This window comes from Drosophila miranda, chromosome 3 (assembly GCF_003369915.1).
Source record: "Drosophila miranda strain MSH22 chromosome 3, D.miranda_PacBio2.1, whole genome shotgun sequence".
Classification (NCBI taxonomy): domain Eukaryota; kingdom Metazoa; phylum Arthropoda; class Insecta; order Diptera; family Drosophilidae; genus Drosophila; species Drosophila miranda.
In genome coordinates, this window is record NC_046676.1 from 6,397,772 (window position 1) to 6,418,744 (window position 20,973).

A 20,973-nucleotide genomic window follows, 5' to 3' on the forward strand; every position below is an offset into this window, starting at 1 on the left:
CGACGAAAATGCACTAAAATATACCAGCAATGCAGTTTGCTATATTTTAGTGAATTTTTTGGCCGACTCGCATGCTGCAATCGTCCACGACGCTCGTGTAATCTTTCTGTATTAAAAGGGCGAGAATTTTCTGGTAGGTCTTAACAATGTGAACAATCAATAAGTGACTGTGAATCATACCGAGTGCAGCCATTGTCCCAGCCAAGACAAGCGTTTACGTTTAGGTTATGTGCGTGCCGTGCCGCTTGTAACAAAGGGCTCATCTCGAGACATATGGAAAGCGGAGGTGGGGATCGGGTTGCTGACCTGCATTGAGAAAGAGCCGGAAGCCCCTGTAATTTAATTCGCAAATGGGACATCTCATCCGCTAGTTTCTATTTATAAAGATAGTGACGCAACTCGTCGCTCCTCCCCGCTGCTTTTGCCATTCCACTAGTCGCCTGTTGCTTATCAGAATCTATGCGGTTTACGAGTTTGTTTGTGGCACTGTATTGAACGATAAACTTTTATTTTACAGCCATTTGTGTGCATTCCAACATGGTCGAAGACAAGGAGAACGTGGCAAATGGGGAGCAGGTCTCCAAGAAGGGAGCCAAGAAGCTGGCCAAGGCAGCCAAGGTAATTTTGTGATTCTGCGGACGTGGCATGAGTGTTTGGCGGTGATAACAGCTCTGATGCTTGTACCTTTCTCCTATCTCCACAGAAAGCCGAGCAGAAGGCGGAGACGGCAACAGCTATTGCCGCTAGCAATGCAGCTGGCGACAGCGCCGAAGACAGCGCCTTGGGCCGCTACGGCCTCTCTGAGATGATTCAATCGAAGGACAAACGCAGTGAGCGTAACTTCGTGGCTGTGCACGAGCTGAGCAGCCACTTCCTAACGGGATTGGTCTGGGTACGAGGACGCGTCCATACTTCGCGGTCCAAGGGCAAACAGTGCTTCCTTATCCTGCGCCAGCAGAGCAGTACAGTGCAGTGCATACTGGCTGTGGGCGATATCATTTCCAAGCAGATGGTGAAGTTCGCGGGAAGGTATGTCCTATAAAATAGCTCGAGGATGATCATTAATTTCTAATCCCAATCATCTTTTTGCAGTATTCCCAAGGAGAGCATCATCGATATCCAGGCCAGGCCCGTCTCGGGGCTCAACAAGATCGAATCTTGCACGGAGCATACACTGGAGCTGCGTATCGAACAAATATTTGTAATTTCCCAGGCCAAGGCTCAGCTGCCTTTGCAAATTGAGGATGCCTCGCGTGTAGAGAACGCCGATGATGACGGTCTCAACATCCGCGTCAATCAGGACACCAGACTGGATAATCGTGTCCTGGATCTGAGAACGCCGGCTAATCAGGCTATATTCCGCCTGGAGGCTGGTGTCTGCCGCCTGTTCCGTGATATTCTCACTGAGCAGGGCTTCACCGAGATTCACACGCCGAAAATCATTTCGGCAGCCAGTGAAGGAGGAGCCAATGTGTTCACCGTCAGCTACTTCAAGGATTCTGCCTATCTGGCCCAGTCGCCACAGCTTTACAAGCAAATGGCAATTGCCGCCGACTTTGACAAGGTATACACCGTGGGGGCCGTGTTCCGTGCGGAGGACTCGAACACGCACAGGCATCTGACAGAGTTTGTAGGCCTAGATCTGGAGATGGCCTTCAAGTACCACTACCACGAGGTGCTCGACACAATTGCAAACACGTTCACGGCGATGTTCAAGGGATTGCGCGACAAGTACAGCCATGAGATCGAGTCCGTGGGCCAGCAGTACAAGGTGGATGCCTTTAAGTTCTTAGAGCCACCACTGGTAATGAAGTTCTCCCAGGGCGTGGCTATGTTGCGCGAGGCTGGCGTGGAGACGGGCGATGAGGAGGATTTGTCGACGCCAAATGAGAAGCTACTGGGTCGTCTGGTCAAGGCCCAGTACGACACTGACTTCTACATCCTGGACAAGTTCCCCCTGGCGATACGCCCCTTCTACACGATGCCCGATCCCAGCGACTCCACTTACTCCAACTCCTACGACATGTTCATGCGTGGCGAGGAGATCCTGTCAGGGGCACAACGTATACACGATCCGGAGTACTTAATCGAGCGTGCCAAGCACCATGGTATCGGTTAGTATCTCTGAATGAAGCTGCTCCCTATCTGCTCCTGTTGAAAACCAATTCTTCATCTTTTTTTGTTTCAGATACCGCCAAAATTGCGGCATACATCGAGTCCTTCCGCTATGGCTGCCCCCCGCACGCCGGCGGTGGCATTGGCATGGAGCGAGTGGTCATGCTGTACTTGGGCTTGGATAACATTCGCAAGACCTCCATGTTCCCACGCGATCCCAAGCGGCTAACGCCTTAAACACATCACCACAACCCTGATACTCTATCGCTTTGAATTGAATTCGAAAAAATCATTGTTTTAATTTCCCTGTGACTTTCCAATCCTCCTCCAGTTATTTTTTTTTAATCGCTGATCCCATATTCCCGCTTACCTATGTGACCGGCCTCTTTTTCATCGCCAAGACTAGCATGCTGCAGAGTTGTTAAACAACGCGAACACTGCAAGAGAAGACTGCCTAGAGTCATTTTGTACTTTTTTCTTTATTACATAATTACTTACTTACTTTGTACTTTATTCATTGAAAATTAAATGTTTTTGGTTTTTTCTAACAAGAATTTCCATTGGACAAGCATTGAATATACATTCGTACGTATTGTTCAGTTAAAAAACCGAGAAACACTACGTAGAGTTTATGCTGATCCATAGAATTGAATAGTTTAGGCAGCCAGGATTACGAATTCTGCATGGTACAAAGGGGAATTCGGAGAGACTACATTTTCCATAGCAGGACTATCCATCAGATCTAACGCTACGCAACGAAAGTTGCGGCAAACATCCAAGACATTTCCCAAATTTATTTAAGTAACACTTCATGGGCGATGCCTCTCCTGGTAGAATCATCCTGCTTACTGTTATAAAATACCGAAAACACCTGAAATTTTAATTTGATTTCAATCAAATCCGATACGGTCGGTTTTTCGTTTACGGGAGTTGGCAGAACATTTTTCCAGAAATGCCTTCATCTGTCCATATCAGATCCTTTACAGACATGATTTAAACGAATTTATTGGATTAAATTTAAAACGAATGTCACTCCTAACCCCTCGAGGAAGTTTTGAAGAAAGCATTTTAAGAAAAAACAGAAATTCATGATTGATTTTCCAATAAGGCTTTCCAAGAGAACCCATAGAGAAGGAGACTCTCATAGTAGTAAACTTCAAACTTCCATAAAAGGACAAAATCGTGTGAATCTTAAATGAATGATTAGATACATACGTATGTACATACATACATAACTCCCAGGGAAGGACGAGTCTTGGCAATCTCAAACGAATCCAAATAATGCCGGCTTTTGAAGGATTTCACTGTATTAAAGCAAGATTTGGAGTACAACTTCTACGAGTACCTAGAAGTATATAGAACACCAATTAAAGAGTAGCCGAACATCTCAAGGCTCTCAGGACTTAACGTCTGCACCTTGTCAGCCACAAACCATCGCCACAATAAATTGTATTCATTTGGAATCAGATTATTATCAATACGTACACGTCACGCTGCGAGCTGTGGGGCATGGGACAGATGGTGGCACTGCGAGAACACTGTTGACACAGTTGGCGCATACTTTACGCTGGGGAACAAAAGGACGAATGCGAATTCCTTTCAATCTGGTGTGTGCGGCCTGCCTTCCTGCTATCGGGAAACGGACTTTAAAATCAAACATGGTCGAGTCCATAGAGCAGAGGAAACACGCAGACATTTACGATATACTTCTGTATGCATGTATGTATGTACACATATGTATATGTATGCACACCCCTGCATACGATTGACCGTGGCGTTGCGGAGGAGTTTCCGTCTACTTCAAGACACAATTGAGACGCACTCCATTTTATTTTCACACCGATGCGGGTATCTTTAGCTCAGACACCAAACATGCAGCAGCGGCGGCAGCAGCAGCAACAACGGCAACAACAGTAATAACCCTCAACACAATCAAATGGGCGGGGCCTCCGTGAATAGCTGAATGGCGCACAGCGGTTGTCCCGCTCGCGCACACGCCAATCTCGCATGCTACGAGCGAGAGAGCACTCTCTCCAAATGCCATTTTGTTTTCGACCTTCTCTTCCGGCGCAGCAGCTGGCAACACTGCTACAGCGCGCGCTCCTCAAGCCAGTTTGTTTTGTATCTTCCGATTGAGCGGCAGCGGAGCTCGTGCCTCGTGATTCCTCCGATTCCACCGATTCCTCGGATTCTCCGATTCTCAGCTGCTGCCCGCGTCCGCCGTTTCGTTGCCCCAACGTTTATTCCGACGTGAAAATTAACAAGAAATAAACCCGAAACGGAATCCCAGTGAGCGATTGCGGCAAGTGCATTTCTTTTTTCAGTGCAATTAAAATAGAGATTTCTCCGGATCCGTCAAGCTCAACGGATGCGGCTCGTACTAATGTATTGCCACTAGTGCCAGTGGTCCCGCTGCCGTCGCCGTCGCCTTCATTGTCGTCGCCTGCGCCAAGAATTTATGGAATTTGGCATTTTGTGAATTTAGCGAAAATATTTTCATTGAGTGCCCCCAGCAAATTTTTTGTGTGTTATGTCGTCTCTCGGCTAGAAATAAAATTCACAAAAAGTATCGCGAAAATCTCAAATATTCACGTGCAAATTCCCAGCGCTTATAATTTTAATTACTATTCAAATTAACGGCAACAACAAAACGGAAAACGACCACATAAAAGCATCAGTTTTAATCTACCCCACAATATAAAAGAAAGCCATGTCAGATTTGTGAAATTGTTGATTTTTTTTACATATTCCAAAAGTGCACAACACATGATAAATATCATAAAACAAATACAGTAAATCTTGCGGTATAAAAAACCTCGAAAATCTTTGTGGATTATACGACTTTCAATTGGTAAGTCTGTCAGCAATTCTCTACGAGGGTAGGGGGTATCTGTTGCTAGTTTAATTGGAAACCAATTGAATATGTATACCCTTCATTTATAATTTGATTCCACTCCAATCGGAATCACGTAACTGAATCATTACTATACTATATAATAAATTTCGTGTTTTTTTACTCTGATTCAAATACCGTCGGACGGGTTTAACTGCCTCTTCACAAATATCCCTCTTTAATTGTATGCCCTCAGAAGAGACATATGTACACTTTAGTCGGATGAATAATGGATTAAACATATGGTTTTTAGTATATCTAATTAATTATCAGCCGACGGGTAAGGTCTTTGTAGCGACTCAAGAAACATTAGAGCAATGTGAATGAAGAGCACACTTTTATGGCTACTCCTAAATACTGCTTTCAATGGAATAGGAATTGTACTGTTAAGGATAAGGAAATTACACCTTAATATTAGACATAGTAGATCAAATCCACTTCAGGGTTTGAGTAGTGAGTCAGACTCCTGAACACATTCAGGGATTCCCGTCGTATCCTTTTTGAACAACAGAGAGAAGCCTTTATTGTGTTTAGTAGTAAAAAGCTGTTTCTTAAGAAGTTGTTTTGAACACTGGGCACAATATACCCTGTCAGAGGATATACTTGTGTGTTTATACTTTCAAAGCAATAATACATACATTAATAGATAAATAAAGGGCTAAAATTGTTCAATTTATAAGATCTTGGAAACCTCCAAGAATACCTGCTACTATGGCATTTATTTTTCCAGGATTCCATAAAAGTCGTATAAAATTAATTTGAACAACAGACAAATATCTATATCTCCCCTCTTACATCCACTCTTCAGACACACACACAAAGCACAAAAGCGAGTAGTTTCAGTGCACTGAATTTTACTATGCAATCATGCAAATCCCGAAGATGTGAAGAGGGGAGACCTCTTAAGCCCTCTTCCTTAAAACAGCGCCCTACACTCTGCTTAAATTTCCATTGACGATTGAGCTTTCTAAAAAGTGATTTAAAGTCCAGTCGTATAACATACCGTATGCTGAAAGTATTCTTTTAAATTTGTTAGTAGACAAGAATTGAGTTAAGTTAATATAAACGTGTTGCAAACTACGCTCTTAAAATATTTGCATTGTTAACATGTAACATTTCCATGTTTTTTAAGTGTCCAACTTCAGACCATGAGTGATTAGAACATAATGAGTCAAAAAGAATATTTATTTACCGTCTGGAGTTATAAGAGCTATTTCAAAGCAAGTTTTTACTGTTTCAAATGGCCGAATGTAAAATATAAGAAAACCCTTAAATTTGAATTCCATTCATCTTGTGTCCATAGGTACTTTTGTTGTTTTTATTTCGTTTGTGTATAATAACATATAATAATAATTACTACATCTTAAAAATTAGGAGTTCTTCATGATTTTAAAGGTGTCAATTTGGCACCAAAGTCATATCTTATCCTGTTCTGAAATAATTATATTCATTAATATTTCTATGAAAATGTTAATAAAGGGTTCAGGAATTTATTATAGTAGCACTTCAATGCATTACTTCAACGCCCATTGTGGAATGCTGCAGTACAATGGTTAATATTTAAGTATATAACGGACTCTCCCAGACAGCTTTACATAAAATTAAAAACTTTAGATTAATGCAGACTTTTACGTTGAGCACAATTAAACAAATTGTTAACGCATTTTCCCTCTTTTTCCCCCGCAGCATGCGATGGTTCAACGGAAACGCGGATGAGAAGGAAAACTGGAGTTCCAACGCCGAAGGGAATGACAAGGAATGGCGTGGAGTGGTGTGGCCGTGTAAAATAGAAAACAAACGCAGTAGCAATCAACAATCAGCAGTCCACAATCCATCCACAATCCACAATGTGGAAATGATAATTGCAATTGCCTGACGGAGCAAACAAAGCAAAAACCAGTGAAGACGAGGGGCGTAAGGAAAGCCAAGATAGAAAATACTCACGAACGGGAATTGCAAATTCAAAGAAAAAGAAGTTTGTAAACAAAAGAAATGAAATAGCAATATAAAGAGAAAGAGAAGAAAAAGAGGCAAACAGGAGCTCTGGCGGAAAAGCAAAAAATAACAAAAGTTTAAACAAAAAAAAAGAAAAGCAATTAAAGCTCTGGATACAAACGCGATGGTGTTTTACAATATGTAAATATAATTAGCCGAGCGGAGTTTTCATTCCTGGAATTTCGCCAGCCAACAACAAGACACGCCACCACCAGGCAGCTTTGAGTCGTTGTCGAGAGCAGAGCCGGTTTTATAATTACTCCAAGCTAGCTTTTCTCTCTCTCTGTGACTCTATCTCTGTGTCTTGACGAGCTTAACGGAAGCTCAAGCCGGGCCCAGAGGCCTAGGCGCAGCTTAAAGACGATTCCGATTACGAGACGAATTCGATTCTGATCCGATTGCGATTCCGATTCCGGTTCCCGTTGCGACCCTGACAATTGGTGATTCCAAATCAATTTCCACTCGAATCGGTACAAAAACTGTGATAACTCTGTGTATTGGTGTATTGTGAGTGACTCGACGCAGTTGCAATTGCGGTTGCGACAATGGCAGTGTCCTGCCCCGAAGTTATGTACGGTGCCTACTATCCATATCTGTATGGGCGCGCTGGACCAAGTCGTTCATTCTATCAGTATGAGAGGGTGAGTATTTTCAAATAACATAATAAATAAACATAGACAAATTGAACATAACTGAACAGGTTGTACAATGCATGGTTACAGTCGGTAGATTTTATCTTATGAATGCATTCTCTAGTATTCTCTCTGCTTGCTTAAGAAACCAAGCCTAAAGACTTTCCAAAGTTGTATTCTAGCTAATTTTGGAAATACATTCATAGGGAATATTTCGGAAATTTGATTGCTACTTACCATATTAGGGTAGATCTTTGATCCAAAATTAAGATGAACGGATATCAGGACCAAATATAACTTTTGAGCAATGAAAATATTAAAAAAAGAAGTCCGAGCCTTCAGCTCTAAATGGAATTAATCTTTTGAATTATAGAAAGTAAAATGACAAAGTACGATTTTGTTAGTTCATTAAAATCTTCGGAATCGGAAACCAACGTTTGTTGTTAATGTTGGAACGTTCTGTGTCATTTAAATAATTCTGAAAAGTATTTACCAATCTATTCCTATACTCTTTGAGTATCGGCTATCAAAAGAGATGGGCCATATTTTCGCAACACAAGTACCCAGTTCAATGCTGATTCGACCTGATTGATCTTCACCCAATCAACGGAACTGTTTCGCGACTTCAATCAATTTGTTTCGGCCTGCTCGAACTGCATAATTAGAGGCTTCTAACAAATCATAAGAATTCACGCAGAACGCAAATCGATTTGGGACACCCGAAACAATAAAAATCCAACAGGCAGAAACGAGTAAAAGAAAGGGAAACATTTCATGGAATTCCATCGGTCAATGTGGGCTTTGTTCGTTCGTATTATTTTTTGCTAACATTGATTTCGAAGATTTCGCTGTGATTTCTGTGACAAGTACAGAAAAGTTCTCACGATGCCAGAAAGGGCTCCCTCAGAGCCGGAGCGGAGTCTGGGGCCAGGCGGTTCGGGCCGACCCGAGCCCAGGGCTGGGCTATTGGTCAGTGTCTGGCCGGACTCGGACTCCGACTCTGCTCTGGCTGCTGTCGCTGGTTCACAAAGAAATTCTTGTGTCGCAAGTTCCAATTATACAAGGCCGCGGCACCAAATCGAAATTGGCCTTTTATGTAAGTAACCGATACGACACGATTCTGATTCTATGCTTTTGCATGCCCATAAAGAGTTGTCCATAAGAGATAAACCCGGGCCCTCGAGCTGGATTTGTGTGCCAGGGTCTGGGTCTGGGTCTGGGTCTGTGTTCGGGACTGGGCTCTTTTCTTCTGCAGCCAATCGCAGATTGAGTCAGCAGCTTCAAGCTGAGCTGGATGACCGGTTTATTTGGCTGTGGGCTACCTCCAGGCCCAGCCGGACAACGCACAATTTTGTCCTCCCGTCGACACTTTGTTCCTCACTCCCCCTTCGACTCCTTGGGGCAGCTAAAACAAACAAAAACCTTGGCGATCTCGTTCCCGTTCTGTTAATTTATTGTGTGTATCGCCATTAGTTCTTGCCGATCGCTTTTGGGCACCATCCCCATGCTCTTGCCCAGCTCCACAACCATCCCGATCCTGGGGCCTTTTGTCAACCGACACAGCTGCGATCAGATAACGAGAGGAGACCCAAGGAACCCCGAAAAATTTGAAAACAAAAAGTCAACCTCCAGCAGTTGTCGCTGGTTCGTCTCTGTTCTGTGCCGTAGGGTCTGGGCCACGGGCTCTCTTTTGGTGATTTATGCCGTGTGATCGGTGGGTTGACCGCTCAGCATAATCGAAATATCGTTGCACCTAATAACAGACGGTCATTGCAGCAGATACAGATACGCACTCTGTATCTGTATCTCTCGCAGGCATTGTTCTGCCTCGCCTCGGGGGCTACTGCACTTGGGGCATCCTCGTCTGCCCCACTTGGGCAATTTGGCGACGATCAGCCAGGCAGGCCGCTCCTGCTGCCGTCGTGTCGTCGCTGATAGTGTTGGGCGATAAGACGAAACGCATTGATTATGTGCTTAAGCCAGGTGACAGATCCAGATACACGATCTGAGGGGCATATTTGCTGTGTATCAAGTGTTTCCCGCCATCGCTGCGCGTCGGGATGTCTCAATTCAAATTGTATCTATTTCCAAGCCACCAAAAAGTATCTCCGGGCTCCTTAGCCTTCTGGTGAGTCAGCGCTTTCATCTAATTAAGTTGAAAACTTTCAAATACAGCAAGTCGTAGCTCTGGCCCCTCTCCAAGACACCAGACACTGCGACACAGCTACTCCAACCCACGCCCTTGGCTGCTGCACATAAATCAATGCCTCCGCTGGCTGTCAATGCCCCCGATGCACTCTTCCAAATGGTTCGTGCCTGGTTAACCCATTATTAACCCTTAGACGCGATAATAATTGGCATGTGCCCCGCCACTAGAGTGTAGTGCGACTGGGGCCAGGAGGGTCTTCTCGCTTGGATTGTAGTTCACAGTTATATTTAGAAACATTTTCGGCGTCAAATGTTGCATGAAGCAAGGGCACCGATATAACCAAGGGGTTATATCGGCCACTTATGAGGAGGGGTGCCAGTGCCCCTAATGGGCTCATTAGACAGGGACGGCGACAGCCAAAGGTGCTGCTCGTAAATCGTTCGGAGCGCCGCATTATGTTTGACACTCCGCTAAGCTGGAAGATTGCGGCGTGATTATCGCCTTAGCCGTGACTCCAGTCGGCCACCCCAGCCCCCATCTTCCGGGGCTGTGGTGCAACCTTGGATGACTCCGTGATAATATGCGCCGTACGGTCGTAAATTTAATGGCCTCACTCGCATTTTCCATCAACATAAATTTCCGTATTGTGTCATTTTCAATTTGCTGCATCGCGTCTCATAACTCATTACTTGCCACCTCTGGTCGACGGGAGAGGTTGGGGCAGTCAACGGGGAGGCACCCCACACTTTTGACGCCAGAAATATAGGTACATACAATACATGAAATTTGAGAACATTAGGAGTTTAAACTTAGGGCCATTAGGACTATCCTTTGTTTAAATGATGTTCTGCTCGAAAGATGTCTATTTTTGTTGTACTATAGAATATAAAGCGTGTACTTAATTCAATTAAACATAGTTATAGATATGCGGAATTCTTATATTTCTATGAAAAATACTTATAAAGCCCACTAACATCTCTCTATTTCTCCCTATATCATGCTTGCAGTTCAATCAGGATTTGTACTCCTCGTCGGGCGTTAATTTGGCCGCCTCATCGAGTGCCTCTGGCAGCTCCCACTCCCCCTGCAGTCCCATTCTTCCGCCCTCGGTGAGCGCCAATGCCGCCGCAGCGGCGGTTGCGGCGGCGGCTCACAATAGTGCGGCAGCGGCAGTTGCCGTGGCAGCGAATCAGGTCGGCACCTCCGGGTTGCAGCTGGGCGGAGGAGTCGGTGGTCCCGCCGGTGGATTGCTGGGTAGTAATGTGCCCGGGAGCAGTAGTGTTGGCAGCGTCGGGCTGGGCATGAGTCCTGGCCTGAGTGGAGCCGCCGGACACTCGCTGCACAGTCGGACGCACACGCACACGCATCCGCACCCGCAGACGCACACGCATTCGCATCCGCACACGCAATCACACCCGCACCCGCACCCGCATACGCATACGCATACGCATCAAACCAAAGAAGAGGATCTCAACGTGCCACGCAGCGAAGCTGAAGGTGAGTAAGCTCGCAATCTATGTACGAGTATGTATGCGAATGCGCTATTTTTGAGTTTTGGATGATTTGAGTGGATGATTCATTGCAATTTCAAAGTATTTGAATGGCACTCGACGCAGCTAAATGGGAAATTTCAATAAAATTCTATCGGAGAACTAAATAAAAGGGAAATAATGAATCGAATCGATAGAGTCGAGACACGCATTGTTTATATCTCTGTCTGTCGCTTGTTTACATTAGTATCCGGCTAAAATTGCCGGTATAGTCCAGATAACAGTATCTAACACGCCCACACGCATTTTTCCGTTTAGTTTCTGTCTTCATACTACTTATAAGATCCTTGAGAAAACTGATCTACTACGGCCCCCTCAGCAGCACATAACTTTCTTCTATTACGCTGGAATTTCAAGCTTAAAAGCCGTTCCGCATTCATTCGATGTTGGTGCTTTAGTGGAGGCCTGCAAGCCAATATCTAGAAATCGATATATGTATATGAACATAGCAGTATTTTTTTTGGCAACGTCATTCATAGAAAGAGAGAGAGAGAAAGCAACAGTGGATACCATTCCACACTCGCGCTAATTACTTTACAAATTCTTTGAATTACGGCCGGGCACTCGCATTCCAAACCAGTTAACATTCAATAAATGATATCAAATTTTATAAACCCCCTTGATTATCCGTAATGATTGTGAAATATTTCTCCGATTTCGCTTTTCAGCACGCTTGGTGGGCTCCCAACAGCACCAGCATCACAACGAATCATCCTGCTCCTCCGGCCCGGACTCGCCCCGCCACGTGCACGCGCACAGCCACTCGCTGCACGGCGGCGGTGCGCCAGTGGGTGCATCATCGGCGGGCGGAACGGCTACAGGCGCCATACCCAAGGAATTGCCGACCCTGGATGCCCCACAGCCGGTCGGCGGCAATAGCCAGGGGCAAGCTCAGTATCTGTCGGCCACCTGCGTTGTATTCACCAACTACTCGGGCGACACGGCCAGCGTGGTCGACGAGCATTTCTCCCGCGCCCTCAACTACAACAACAAGGACACTAAAGGTAGGAGAACGAAGCATCAACCATCTCTCCCAGCTCTCACTCCTCCATCTCCGGCCTCAGTGGGGGGAGCCTGTAGCTCTGATCAAAAGACCCGCTCGTGTCATGTACTTGTCTCGGCTGTCAGTTTGCGTGTTTGCCCCGATTTGCCGCATGTGAGCGGCGGCCGTGCCTCACTTGCTCCCCCAATGGGGGCACTCGTGTATAATTAGGTGAAAAACAGAGAAGCCGCAGAAAAAATGGAAAAAGTTCAGCTAAGTTATTAAAATGTTCGCGGGAAATTTACGGCGGGCAAATTATGCCACTGGAATGTGGGAGGTAGGGCGAAATGAGAGGCGAGAGATTTAATCAGCCCACACAAGTGCTCTCGCTAATATCAACTAACTGCGCTTTTCTCTCATCATCTACCATAATTGTTCTACCGTATAACAAGCGTTGGGTGAAATTTTATTAAAAAATATTCAATTATTCTCGACAGCAGTACAAATAGAGAGAGAGAATTATAAATGCCAAATGTGATAGCTGTGGTAGTGTCGAGGCTTTCTCTATTGCGTTTTGGTCTCATATAATAAACTATCATACGGTTCGTGGTCTACCGTATAACAAGTTTTGAGTGATGCCCAAGCATAATGGGGGTATAACCATGATGAAATTAGATATTATATCCACATGTATTTGTAAAGTACGAGTAATATTGTGTTAAACAGCTGGACTATAAAAGATAAAGATAGGTAAAGTAGGTAGGTAAAGTCACTCAAACCGTATAATAGTTTATTAGATGAGAGCAAAACGCACGTGGAACTGCCTGTCATCACTTGAAAGTACATATGACAAGTGCTAAAACCCAAGTTGATGAGGGCCTGGAAGACCTCTGACGAGTGTTGGTACACATTTGAATATTTCTAGGAAATGTAAAAGACACGCATATAAAAAGGTTTAAACAGTAGGTGAACTTGGTACAGGTGTGCTCCCTCTAATTGAAACCACTGTCATTCGCTCTCAAAGTGTGCTGCTGTTGAGTGTCCTACGGTATAACAACTTTGATTTATGTTTAGGCGGGCTTGATTGGGATGAGTGACCATTTATCGATACATTCCACAGCACGCCTGAGGGATTTGCTTGAGTGAGTGAAATTCATATTGAATTTGATTAAAAACTCATACGGTCTTCCCATTTCCATCCATCTTTTTCCTGCGAAAACTATTTTAAATATTTGAATTTATGCTGGCATACGCATGCTCGCATAAAAGAAAAAAAAAAACACTTTAAGAATCCACTCACTCGTCTCCACTCCTCTCCCCTCCTTGGGATGTCTGTGAATGTGAGTGCTACCCGAACAGGCGCACAATAAAGCATATAAATCAAGTTGCCACTTGCCACTCGCTTGTTCTTTCGATTTCAAAATTAATTACCTCCTTTAATGAAGATAAACGTTTCGTTTGTTCATGCCTGTCTGTTTTGCCTGTCCGTCTATCTTATAAATACGATGCATATATACTACAAGTACATACATATGTCTCCTCTCTGGCTTACGTATACTTTTTGCTTGTCGGCTTGTTTTTAATATGTGCTGCTATTTCCCTTTAATGCGATTTCCTTGAGACAGATGTCAGTGGCAAGGCGAAGTTCCATTATGATCGTCTTCCTTTTGAAATTCAAAGTACATGTAGTCGTATCTATATCTTCTGTGCTAATACATTTCCATTGCTCAATCAATCAATTATCTTCTCATTTGAATGCCGAGCAGGTGTCGTCGGCAGTCCCTATGCTAATGTTCCGTACGTGTTCCACCCACTTAACAGTATTTCTACATCTCTTTACCGTTTCTCCATCCCCCGATTCGAGCAGTTTGCGGTGTATTCCTTCGCCCACCGCGAATTGCTCTTAAACCTGGCATTTTATTGACTTTCTGTGGCTGCCATTCCAACCCACCGCCTCTCCAACTTCCACTTTGATTGTGCAAATTTCAGCTCCCATTCAATTACCGTTCGGTTTGCGATAATTGGACAATTTCTGGTGCTCATTCGGCTGCTAATTGACGGTAAATGAGTTTTCTTCCCTTCTAAATTCATATCAAATTCAGAGACACACCAGCGACTATTTATCTAATAAGATTTTAGTGTTTAAATGCTGAAATATACAATTTATATTTAAATTCTACAGAACCAGTGAATTATTTCAATGCCAATTTGTTCTCGTGAGTTTAGATGAATCTCAACGATATTCAATTTGGCAGATCGGCAGATAATATATGTGCACATATACAGCTGTGATTCAACAAAATCAAACCTTTTAGAGGTACAGCCGGGGTTTTAAATCTATATTTAATTTGTTTGCTTCTTGTAGATCTATAATTTGAATTTGAAGATCTATAGCTCAAATTCGTATGTGCCCCTACATTCGATCGAAACAGAGTTGCACTGCAGCTTTAGCTCTAATCGATATCGTTAGTCGCTGGTCCGTGGATTACCGTTATGCAGGGTGATCCATAAATTCTTCCCGTAACAGGGTGCTCTTGGCATTTGCATACGCGTTGTCTGTGCTTCTGCACTGCACATTGGCACACATTGCCGATTATAGACGGTCCCTTAAATAAAATTCAAGTTGTTAAATATACATATAAAAACAATGTTGTTTACTTTTGCGCTGATTTCACATTTGCCTTTTGTTTTCATTTGGCGTCCCTTTTGGTAGTAGTGCTCTCTGTCGAGTCGAGGCTGCTGAATGGTATTTAAAGTTCATTTTGGTCATTTGTCTATTTGAGCACACACGCACACCGATGCCCATTTGCATTTGTACTTTTGAAACTATTGAGCATTTTATATAGATTTTTTATCGCAATGTGCTGCTGCTATATATACACAGATATGTATATGTATCTGGTTGGAATGTGCTATGAAATGTCGCCGGAATGCGATGCGGTCGATGCTGCTGCTGGTGCTGCTGCTGTCGGTGCTGCGGTTCGTCTGGCGGTGGCAATGCCGAATGCCGCATAGATTCCTCATTACGATTTAAAAATGCATTTCAATTAACTGCTCCGCACACACCACACCCTGCCACACGGCACACGGACGGGTGCTAAAGAGAGACAGAGATGAGGAGAGATAGTGATAGTGAGACTGAGACTGAGTGGCACGCTTGCACTTTTCTCTGCCTCTCTCTGGTTTTCGTTCTCGTATCGCTTTTCAAAAACACTCGATTCATCTGCTCCCTTTCGGGGCTGTTTTGTGCTTGGGCTGCTACGAGGAGTATTTAATTAGATGCCTCAAGAATTCGATTTAAAATTCCTTGGCACCCGCTGCAGCAGGAGAACCACAACCAGAAAAAGACCCAGAAGCAGCCGCAGAAACAGAACAGATACAAAACAGATACAGAAACCGAAACCGATACAGAAACAGAAACAGCAAGAGAGGCCCAAAGACCGTGCTGGGGTCGCACAGCTATTTCCACTTGGTTGTCTTCTAGGACAATCTTTTCCTTTCCTTCCATCTCTCTAGCCGTCTCTGTCTGTTCATCGTTGGCGATCGGACCTTATCGGTCCATAAATTGCTGGCCATGTCGCTGGTGACTTCATTAGGATAAAGGTGAAAGGTGAGAGAGTCAGCGAGGTAGCCGGGCAGCAAGGCAGCGGCTTTCGCTTTTGAAGATGAAAGTGAAATGCTAACGACGAGTGGAGAGCCAGCCAAGATTCACCAAAACTGAGACTGAGACTAAGACTGAGGCAACAGCAGATATAGCTGAAATATCTTTAGCAGTTTGCTTGTTTGCACATTAATGGGAATTCCTCGGTTTCAGCTGAGCGAGTGAGTGAATGGCAACAGCGCTGTGGGACTGATGACGACTTCTGGCAAGGGAGTCAGTCGCAATCGGAGGCAGGAGCTGAGGCACGCGGCATCCAGCCGCATCATCAGCATGCATGGCACACTCACAGACGTGCCGGCCAGAGTTGTCGACTCGCGACGGCATCGAAGCACAAACATTACACATCCACATCCACATCCTTCAGTGCAGTCAGCCTCCACTCCACTCGATTCCTCCTCCAGTTGTTGTATATTTTTCTCTCGAATTGAGTTTGGAATGTTGTCAACGCAAATGCGCCTATGCAAGTTTTTGGTATCAGGCTCCCTCGGATTCTCCTCAATTGCAGTCCTTGCCGGCTCCGTTCCCCTCCTCGGTAGCTATTTTGGGCCTGTGGCCTGGGACCAGAGGGAGCTCCATTACACATAATGGAGATGTCTTTCTTCTGCCTGTCCCTGGCTGCTGTTGCTGCTGCGGCTGCTGGCGTCGTGCGATTTCATAAACGCGTAGATTTACAACCATTTAATACAAGTGATGATCCTGAACAACAACGCGACAACGACAACGAGCGACAACCGAAAACATTCCGCTCAGTTATTTGCAACAAGCCGTGGCGCCGTCGTCGAGGCGAGGAAGCTGGCAACCAATCCCGAATCCCCTCATGACTTGCCTTGGGCCTGGGATGCTGCCACTTCTTTTGTCGCACTTTGCCAGTTAATCATTCCGGCGAGTGAATGGAAATTGCCCCAAGAGGACTTGAAGCTACTTGAAAGTCGAGTAGAAACGGGTTTAAGATATTTGATTCTTTCAAATCGCACTGAAAGGATGGGGTGATAGAGGACTAGAGAGATATCCTAGAAGCTATGCCCCCTATAAAAAGATCACCTGTAGGACTCTTCTACCAATTCTAGCTTAAACAGGTTGAAGATACATATCTTATTGTTTTCAAAACAGGTTTCCAAATCATATGGTTTGTTAAATAAGAACTTTGGTAGAAAGTTACACAAAAAATAGCCTACAACTATAAATATTTTTGTCCCTCGTTTTGTGTCTTACAGAAAGCCAGAGCCCCATGTCGACTCGCAACTTCCCACCATCGTTCTGGAACAGCAATTACGTGCACCCCATACCCGCGCCCACACATCCTCAGGTAAGCTCCCGAACAATGCGCTAGAATTGCGAAGGAGGCCCAGGTCCAGGCCGAAGTCAAAGCCAAAGCCGAAACCGATTAACTGCAATACGTGATGCAATTAGAGCCTCAAGGGATCCAGGCCGAAACCGAGGCCGAAGTCGAAGCTTTGTCTCTAAATAAGTTGTAATTCGATCTCCATCTCCCATCTCCCCTTATTTCCCTGCCATAGGTGACCGACTTGTATGGCTCGGCGACGGACACTGGCTATGCCACAGATCCATGGGTGCCGCACGCGGCGGCGGCCCACTACGGTTCCTATGCCCATGCGGCGCATGCGCACGCAGCCCACGCACACGCCTACCACCACAATATGGCCCAATACGGTAGCCTGCTCAGGCTGCCCCAGCAGTACGCGAGCCACGGTTCAAGGTGCGACCCCTAATCGATGCGGCTGTTGCAACTGCGACTAACATTCTGTCTTGATCTTCCTCCCAACTCTTTGCAGACTCCACCACGACCAGCCGACGGCCCATGCTCTCGAGTACTCCAGCTATCCCACAATGGCAGGTGAGTGGATCGAAAGAGGACGCGCCTCGACCAAGTTTAGTAATCCCCTTTACGCTCTGCTCTATTTTCCCAACAGGTCTGGAGGCTCAAGTGCAGGAGACGTCGAAGGATCTTTACTGGTTCTAGGTGGACCGAAGAAGGTGGACTAGCAAATGTATAAACTCCGATTGAAAGAATCCAGCTCTCTCTCTCATCTTAAGGATTGGGAGGTGGAGGCCCCTCAAAAATAGCCAGACTTTCAGTCGGGCTCTGGAACCGCTTCTTAAGCAGCCTGCAGTCTGTGTTTCTGTGTGAGCAAAACAATACAACGGGATATCGAAATTTAATTTAAATTTACCATAATGTTTAACGTTTAAATATAATTCGTACATTTTACACACAAATTGTAAACAATTTTTTGCGCATTAAGCATAGGGTTTTCAGAGTAATTTGGTTTTGTAAGTTTAGCATCCCATATCAGCAAGTTAGAACATACCTATACATATACATATACATATACAAATACATATATATAATGCATATACACTCTATACATAAATAAATATACAAATACATATACTTATAAAAATACACGGGTGCATTGGTACTGTACTCGAAGCCTGCGTTGATAACATTTAATAATCGACATTTCTTGTATAGTTAACGTAAACTTTAACATAACTTTAAAGCCACAAACAAAGTTAGAGTTTATTTTGTTTAAAACTTCAATTTTTGCAATTTCCACAAATTAGGCTAACAAAATTCAAATGGAAAACAACAAAAGAACAAAGCAAAAAATGCAATAAAATGAGATAATAAAATAAAAGAAATCAAACAAAATTTAAATACAATCATAGAATAAAGTTTTTTTCAATTGTTGAATCCGCTGGCTATCGTTTATTTAATGAATGGGGGGGTAAGTATCGGTCGCAGTCGGAGTTATCGGACTTATCGATCCATCAGGAAGATGAACCTACTCGTAGAGCTGGAAATATTAGTCCTTTATTCTTGAGGCTGATTGTCATAGGTTTCTTTTCAATATTGATTCCATATCAATACAATAAGATGCCGCTGCCATAGGGATCCCACCCAGGCATCTCAAATCTGCTGGCTAATGATTTCATACTGATTAACCAACGAATTCAAATCAGATAAGAATCATAAAAGAAGAACACTAATTTCATAATCGTCGAATGTGAATGCTTTCCACGCCATTTAGCCAGGCGCCTTATTAATCTCGGGCTATTTATCATCCGAACAGAAGGAGAGGAAAGGCCCCCGCCGAACCCAAACCGAAACAAACAAATATACAACGAATATCCCAAAGGAATCTTGCATAATTAATGAAAGCACAAATCTGAGATAGTGGCCAAGTGGTGGCACAAGTCATAAATAAGCGTCGACTCCGGCTGCAACTGCAACCGTGACTGGGAACGGTGACTGCTCTCGCCCCAACCGGATGGACAGGATTGTGGGTTGTCTTCTTTCTTTTCCTTTTCGCTATTACGAGTAGATGTACAATGAAAGTTGAAAGGGGCGCGGGGGAGACGACATATTATTGACTTTCAATGACTTATCGCACAGTTGGCCAACGCTCACACAGTCACCACACCACACCACACCGCACCGCCCTGAAACGCACCTAACTCATTCACTCACTCGATGAACCATGAACAGTTGGTCCAGTCGAAAGCAAACGGATCCCCGATCCTGCTCATGAATTAAAGAAATAAAACAAACGCGCGACATGCTCCCGCTCCATACTTTTTTTACCCACTGTCGCGGGGCCCGCTCCTCTGTGGCTCTGCTGTGTACGCAACAAATTTATTACTGATCGATGAACCACCAACTTGTGGTGGATGCATTGGCAGGGCAGATCGGAGAACGGGAACAGAAGCCGGTTGCGGGTCCATTATTTTAGCATAAGAATTCCATAATTCCGCGACGAGGCCAGAGCAGAGAGGAGGCCGGCAGGGGCTGCGGAGGAGACCCCTCTTCAACAAGGTGTTCAACAATTCGCCAAATGCGTTTTGCTCTGGGTTTATCGCTTTTTAATAACTTCCCTCTGAGTTTTTCAATTCGCTTTTTTGCTCTCCCTCTGCCTCTCTCTTCTTATTTACCCTTTTTTCCGTTTTGTTGTCACTCAAGTTTCATTTTGGGACAGATGGTTCCGTTTTTGGCGGCTCTACTTCCTTCCTGCCTTCTACACACTGGAGATCGAGTGGACAGTGGCCGAAAGACAGCTCAAACGGTTGCATTTGTGGCTGTTTATTGTGGCATTGTGTGCTAATGAGTTGTACTCGTATTCGTGGTTCACGGTTGAGTGGAGTCGGCATGGGAGTGGAGGAGCGGGCGGAGCCAGGAAGAGTTGCACTTGACATCGGATCTACCAAGAAAGGCTGCTACTAGCTCTAACTATGTCTTCGGGGATACTCCAAATATAACAATCCGATATGAAATAGGAGCCGACAAATGAGTTCAAATTAAACATATATTAAAACTCTAATGCAATTATCGCCATGTGATAGATTAGAGAGATTAGATTATGTGGATAGTCTATTGTTTCTCAAACGTAAGGCAAAAAAGGATAAAGCATGAGTAAAAGTCATACAGATTCGAGTGGAATTTATCAGGTCTATTTGGATAGCTCTGCCACATATCTTTGGCCTGACCTTACCAGTTGTTCCGCTAATATATGGATCTCCCTCTGGCCATTCGACTGAGTGTCAACGAAACTGTTTGCCACATTAAATGGAAATTAATTTTACCCCAGATAAACAAGAATGCGGGGAAACAGATTTTCCAATTTGGTATTCGGTTAAATTATGTTAACAAAGCGCGAAGAACCGAAGTTGGATAATAAATAAGATGGAAAAACAATAATAAAAGTCGCAAGACGAAGTGTGGCACGTGGATATTTTTGGAGCATTAGCCGGAGTGGAGGGTGAGAGTTTGGCCTCTTCTAGGGGAACTTTGACTTGGCTCGACGACACTTTATGGCCATCGAATGTTCGTGCCTTAGGACTGGCCGCAAAATATAAATAAATAAATTTTCCCAGAGTCTTTGGGGACGGCATCTACGAAGGAGGATGGATCGGTGGATGGGTGGATGGATGGATGGATGGATGGATGGAAGACCCGTTGCGTCACGTACACTTGGAC

General features: G+C 44.4%; 2 protein-coding genes and 1 long non-coding RNA gene across 4 annotated transcripts; 2 read left to right on the plus strand and 1 right to left on the minus strand.

The window, feature by feature from the left end:
- The first annotated feature begins 26 nt into the window (after nucleotides 1-26).
- On the plus strand, nucleotides 27-2,666 carry LOC108159093 (aspartate--tRNA ligase, cytoplasmic). 2 transcript variants are annotated; one of them, XM_017292060.2, is made up of 5 exons: nucleotides 27-133; nucleotides 518-618; nucleotides 704-1,029; nucleotides 1,093-2,114; nucleotides 2,189-2,666. In XM_017292060.2, exons 2-5 carry the CDS (start codon nucleotides 538-540, stop codon nucleotides 2,350-2,352), a joined length of 1,593 nt encoding a protein of 530 aa, XP_017147549.1. In that variant the 5' UTR covers nucleotides 27-133; nucleotides 518-537; the 3' UTR covers nucleotides 2,353-2,666. The 2 variants fall into 2 exon arrangements, with proteins under 2 accessions (XP_017147549.1, XP_017147548.1); XM_017292059.2 differs by lacking the exon at nucleotides 27-133 and adding an exon at nucleotides 221-286.
- LOC117187986 lies at nucleotides 2,372-4,031 on the minus strand. The gene is made up of 2 exons (XR_004472405.1): nucleotides 3,601-4,031; nucleotides 2,372-3,460 (listed from the first exon to the last, which is right to left on the minus strand). It is a non-coding gene; the product is annotated as an uncharacterized LOC117187986 (long non-coding RNA).
- A 52-nt stretch (nucleotides 4,032-4,083) lies between these two features.
- On the plus strand, nucleotides 4,084-18,632 carry LOC108159094 (protein vestigial). The gene is made up of 8 exons (XM_017292061.2): nucleotides 4,084-4,966; nucleotides 6,695-7,644; nucleotides 10,792-11,281; nucleotides 12,003-12,338; nucleotides 17,192-17,283; nucleotides 17,495-17,694; nucleotides 17,771-17,832; nucleotides 17,909-18,632. Exons 2-8 carry the CDS (start codon nucleotides 7,549-7,551, stop codon nucleotides 17,956-17,958), a joined length of 1,326 nt encoding a protein of 441 aa, XP_017147550.1. The 5' UTR covers nucleotides 4,084-4,966; nucleotides 6,695-7,548; the 3' UTR covers nucleotides 17,959-18,632.
- Nucleotides 18,633-20,973: the final 2,341 nt, after the last annotated feature.

Coding starts and splice junctions, on each gene's coding strand:
- LOC108159093 (XM_017292059.2), top strand. Junction 1,030..1,092: donor ATGGTGAAGTTCGCGGGAAG/GTATGTCCTATA, acceptor ATCTTTTTGCAG/TATTCCCAAGGAGAGCATCA. Junction 2,115..2,188: donor TGCCAAGCACCATGGTATCG/GTTAGTATCTCT, acceptor TTTTTGTTTCAG/ATACCGCCAAAATTGCGGCA.
- LOC108159094 (XM_017292061.2), top strand. CDS start 7,549: ATGGCAGTGTCCTGCCCCGAAGTTATGTACGGTGCCTACTATCCATAT. Junction 12,339..17,191: donor CAACAACAAGGACACTAAAG/GTAGGAGAACGA, acceptor TGTGTCTTACAG/AAAGCCAGAGCCCCATGTCG. Junction 17,284..17,494: donor CCGCGCCCACACATCCTCAG/GTAAGCTCCCGA, acceptor TCCCTGCCATAG/GTGACCGACTTGTATGGCTC.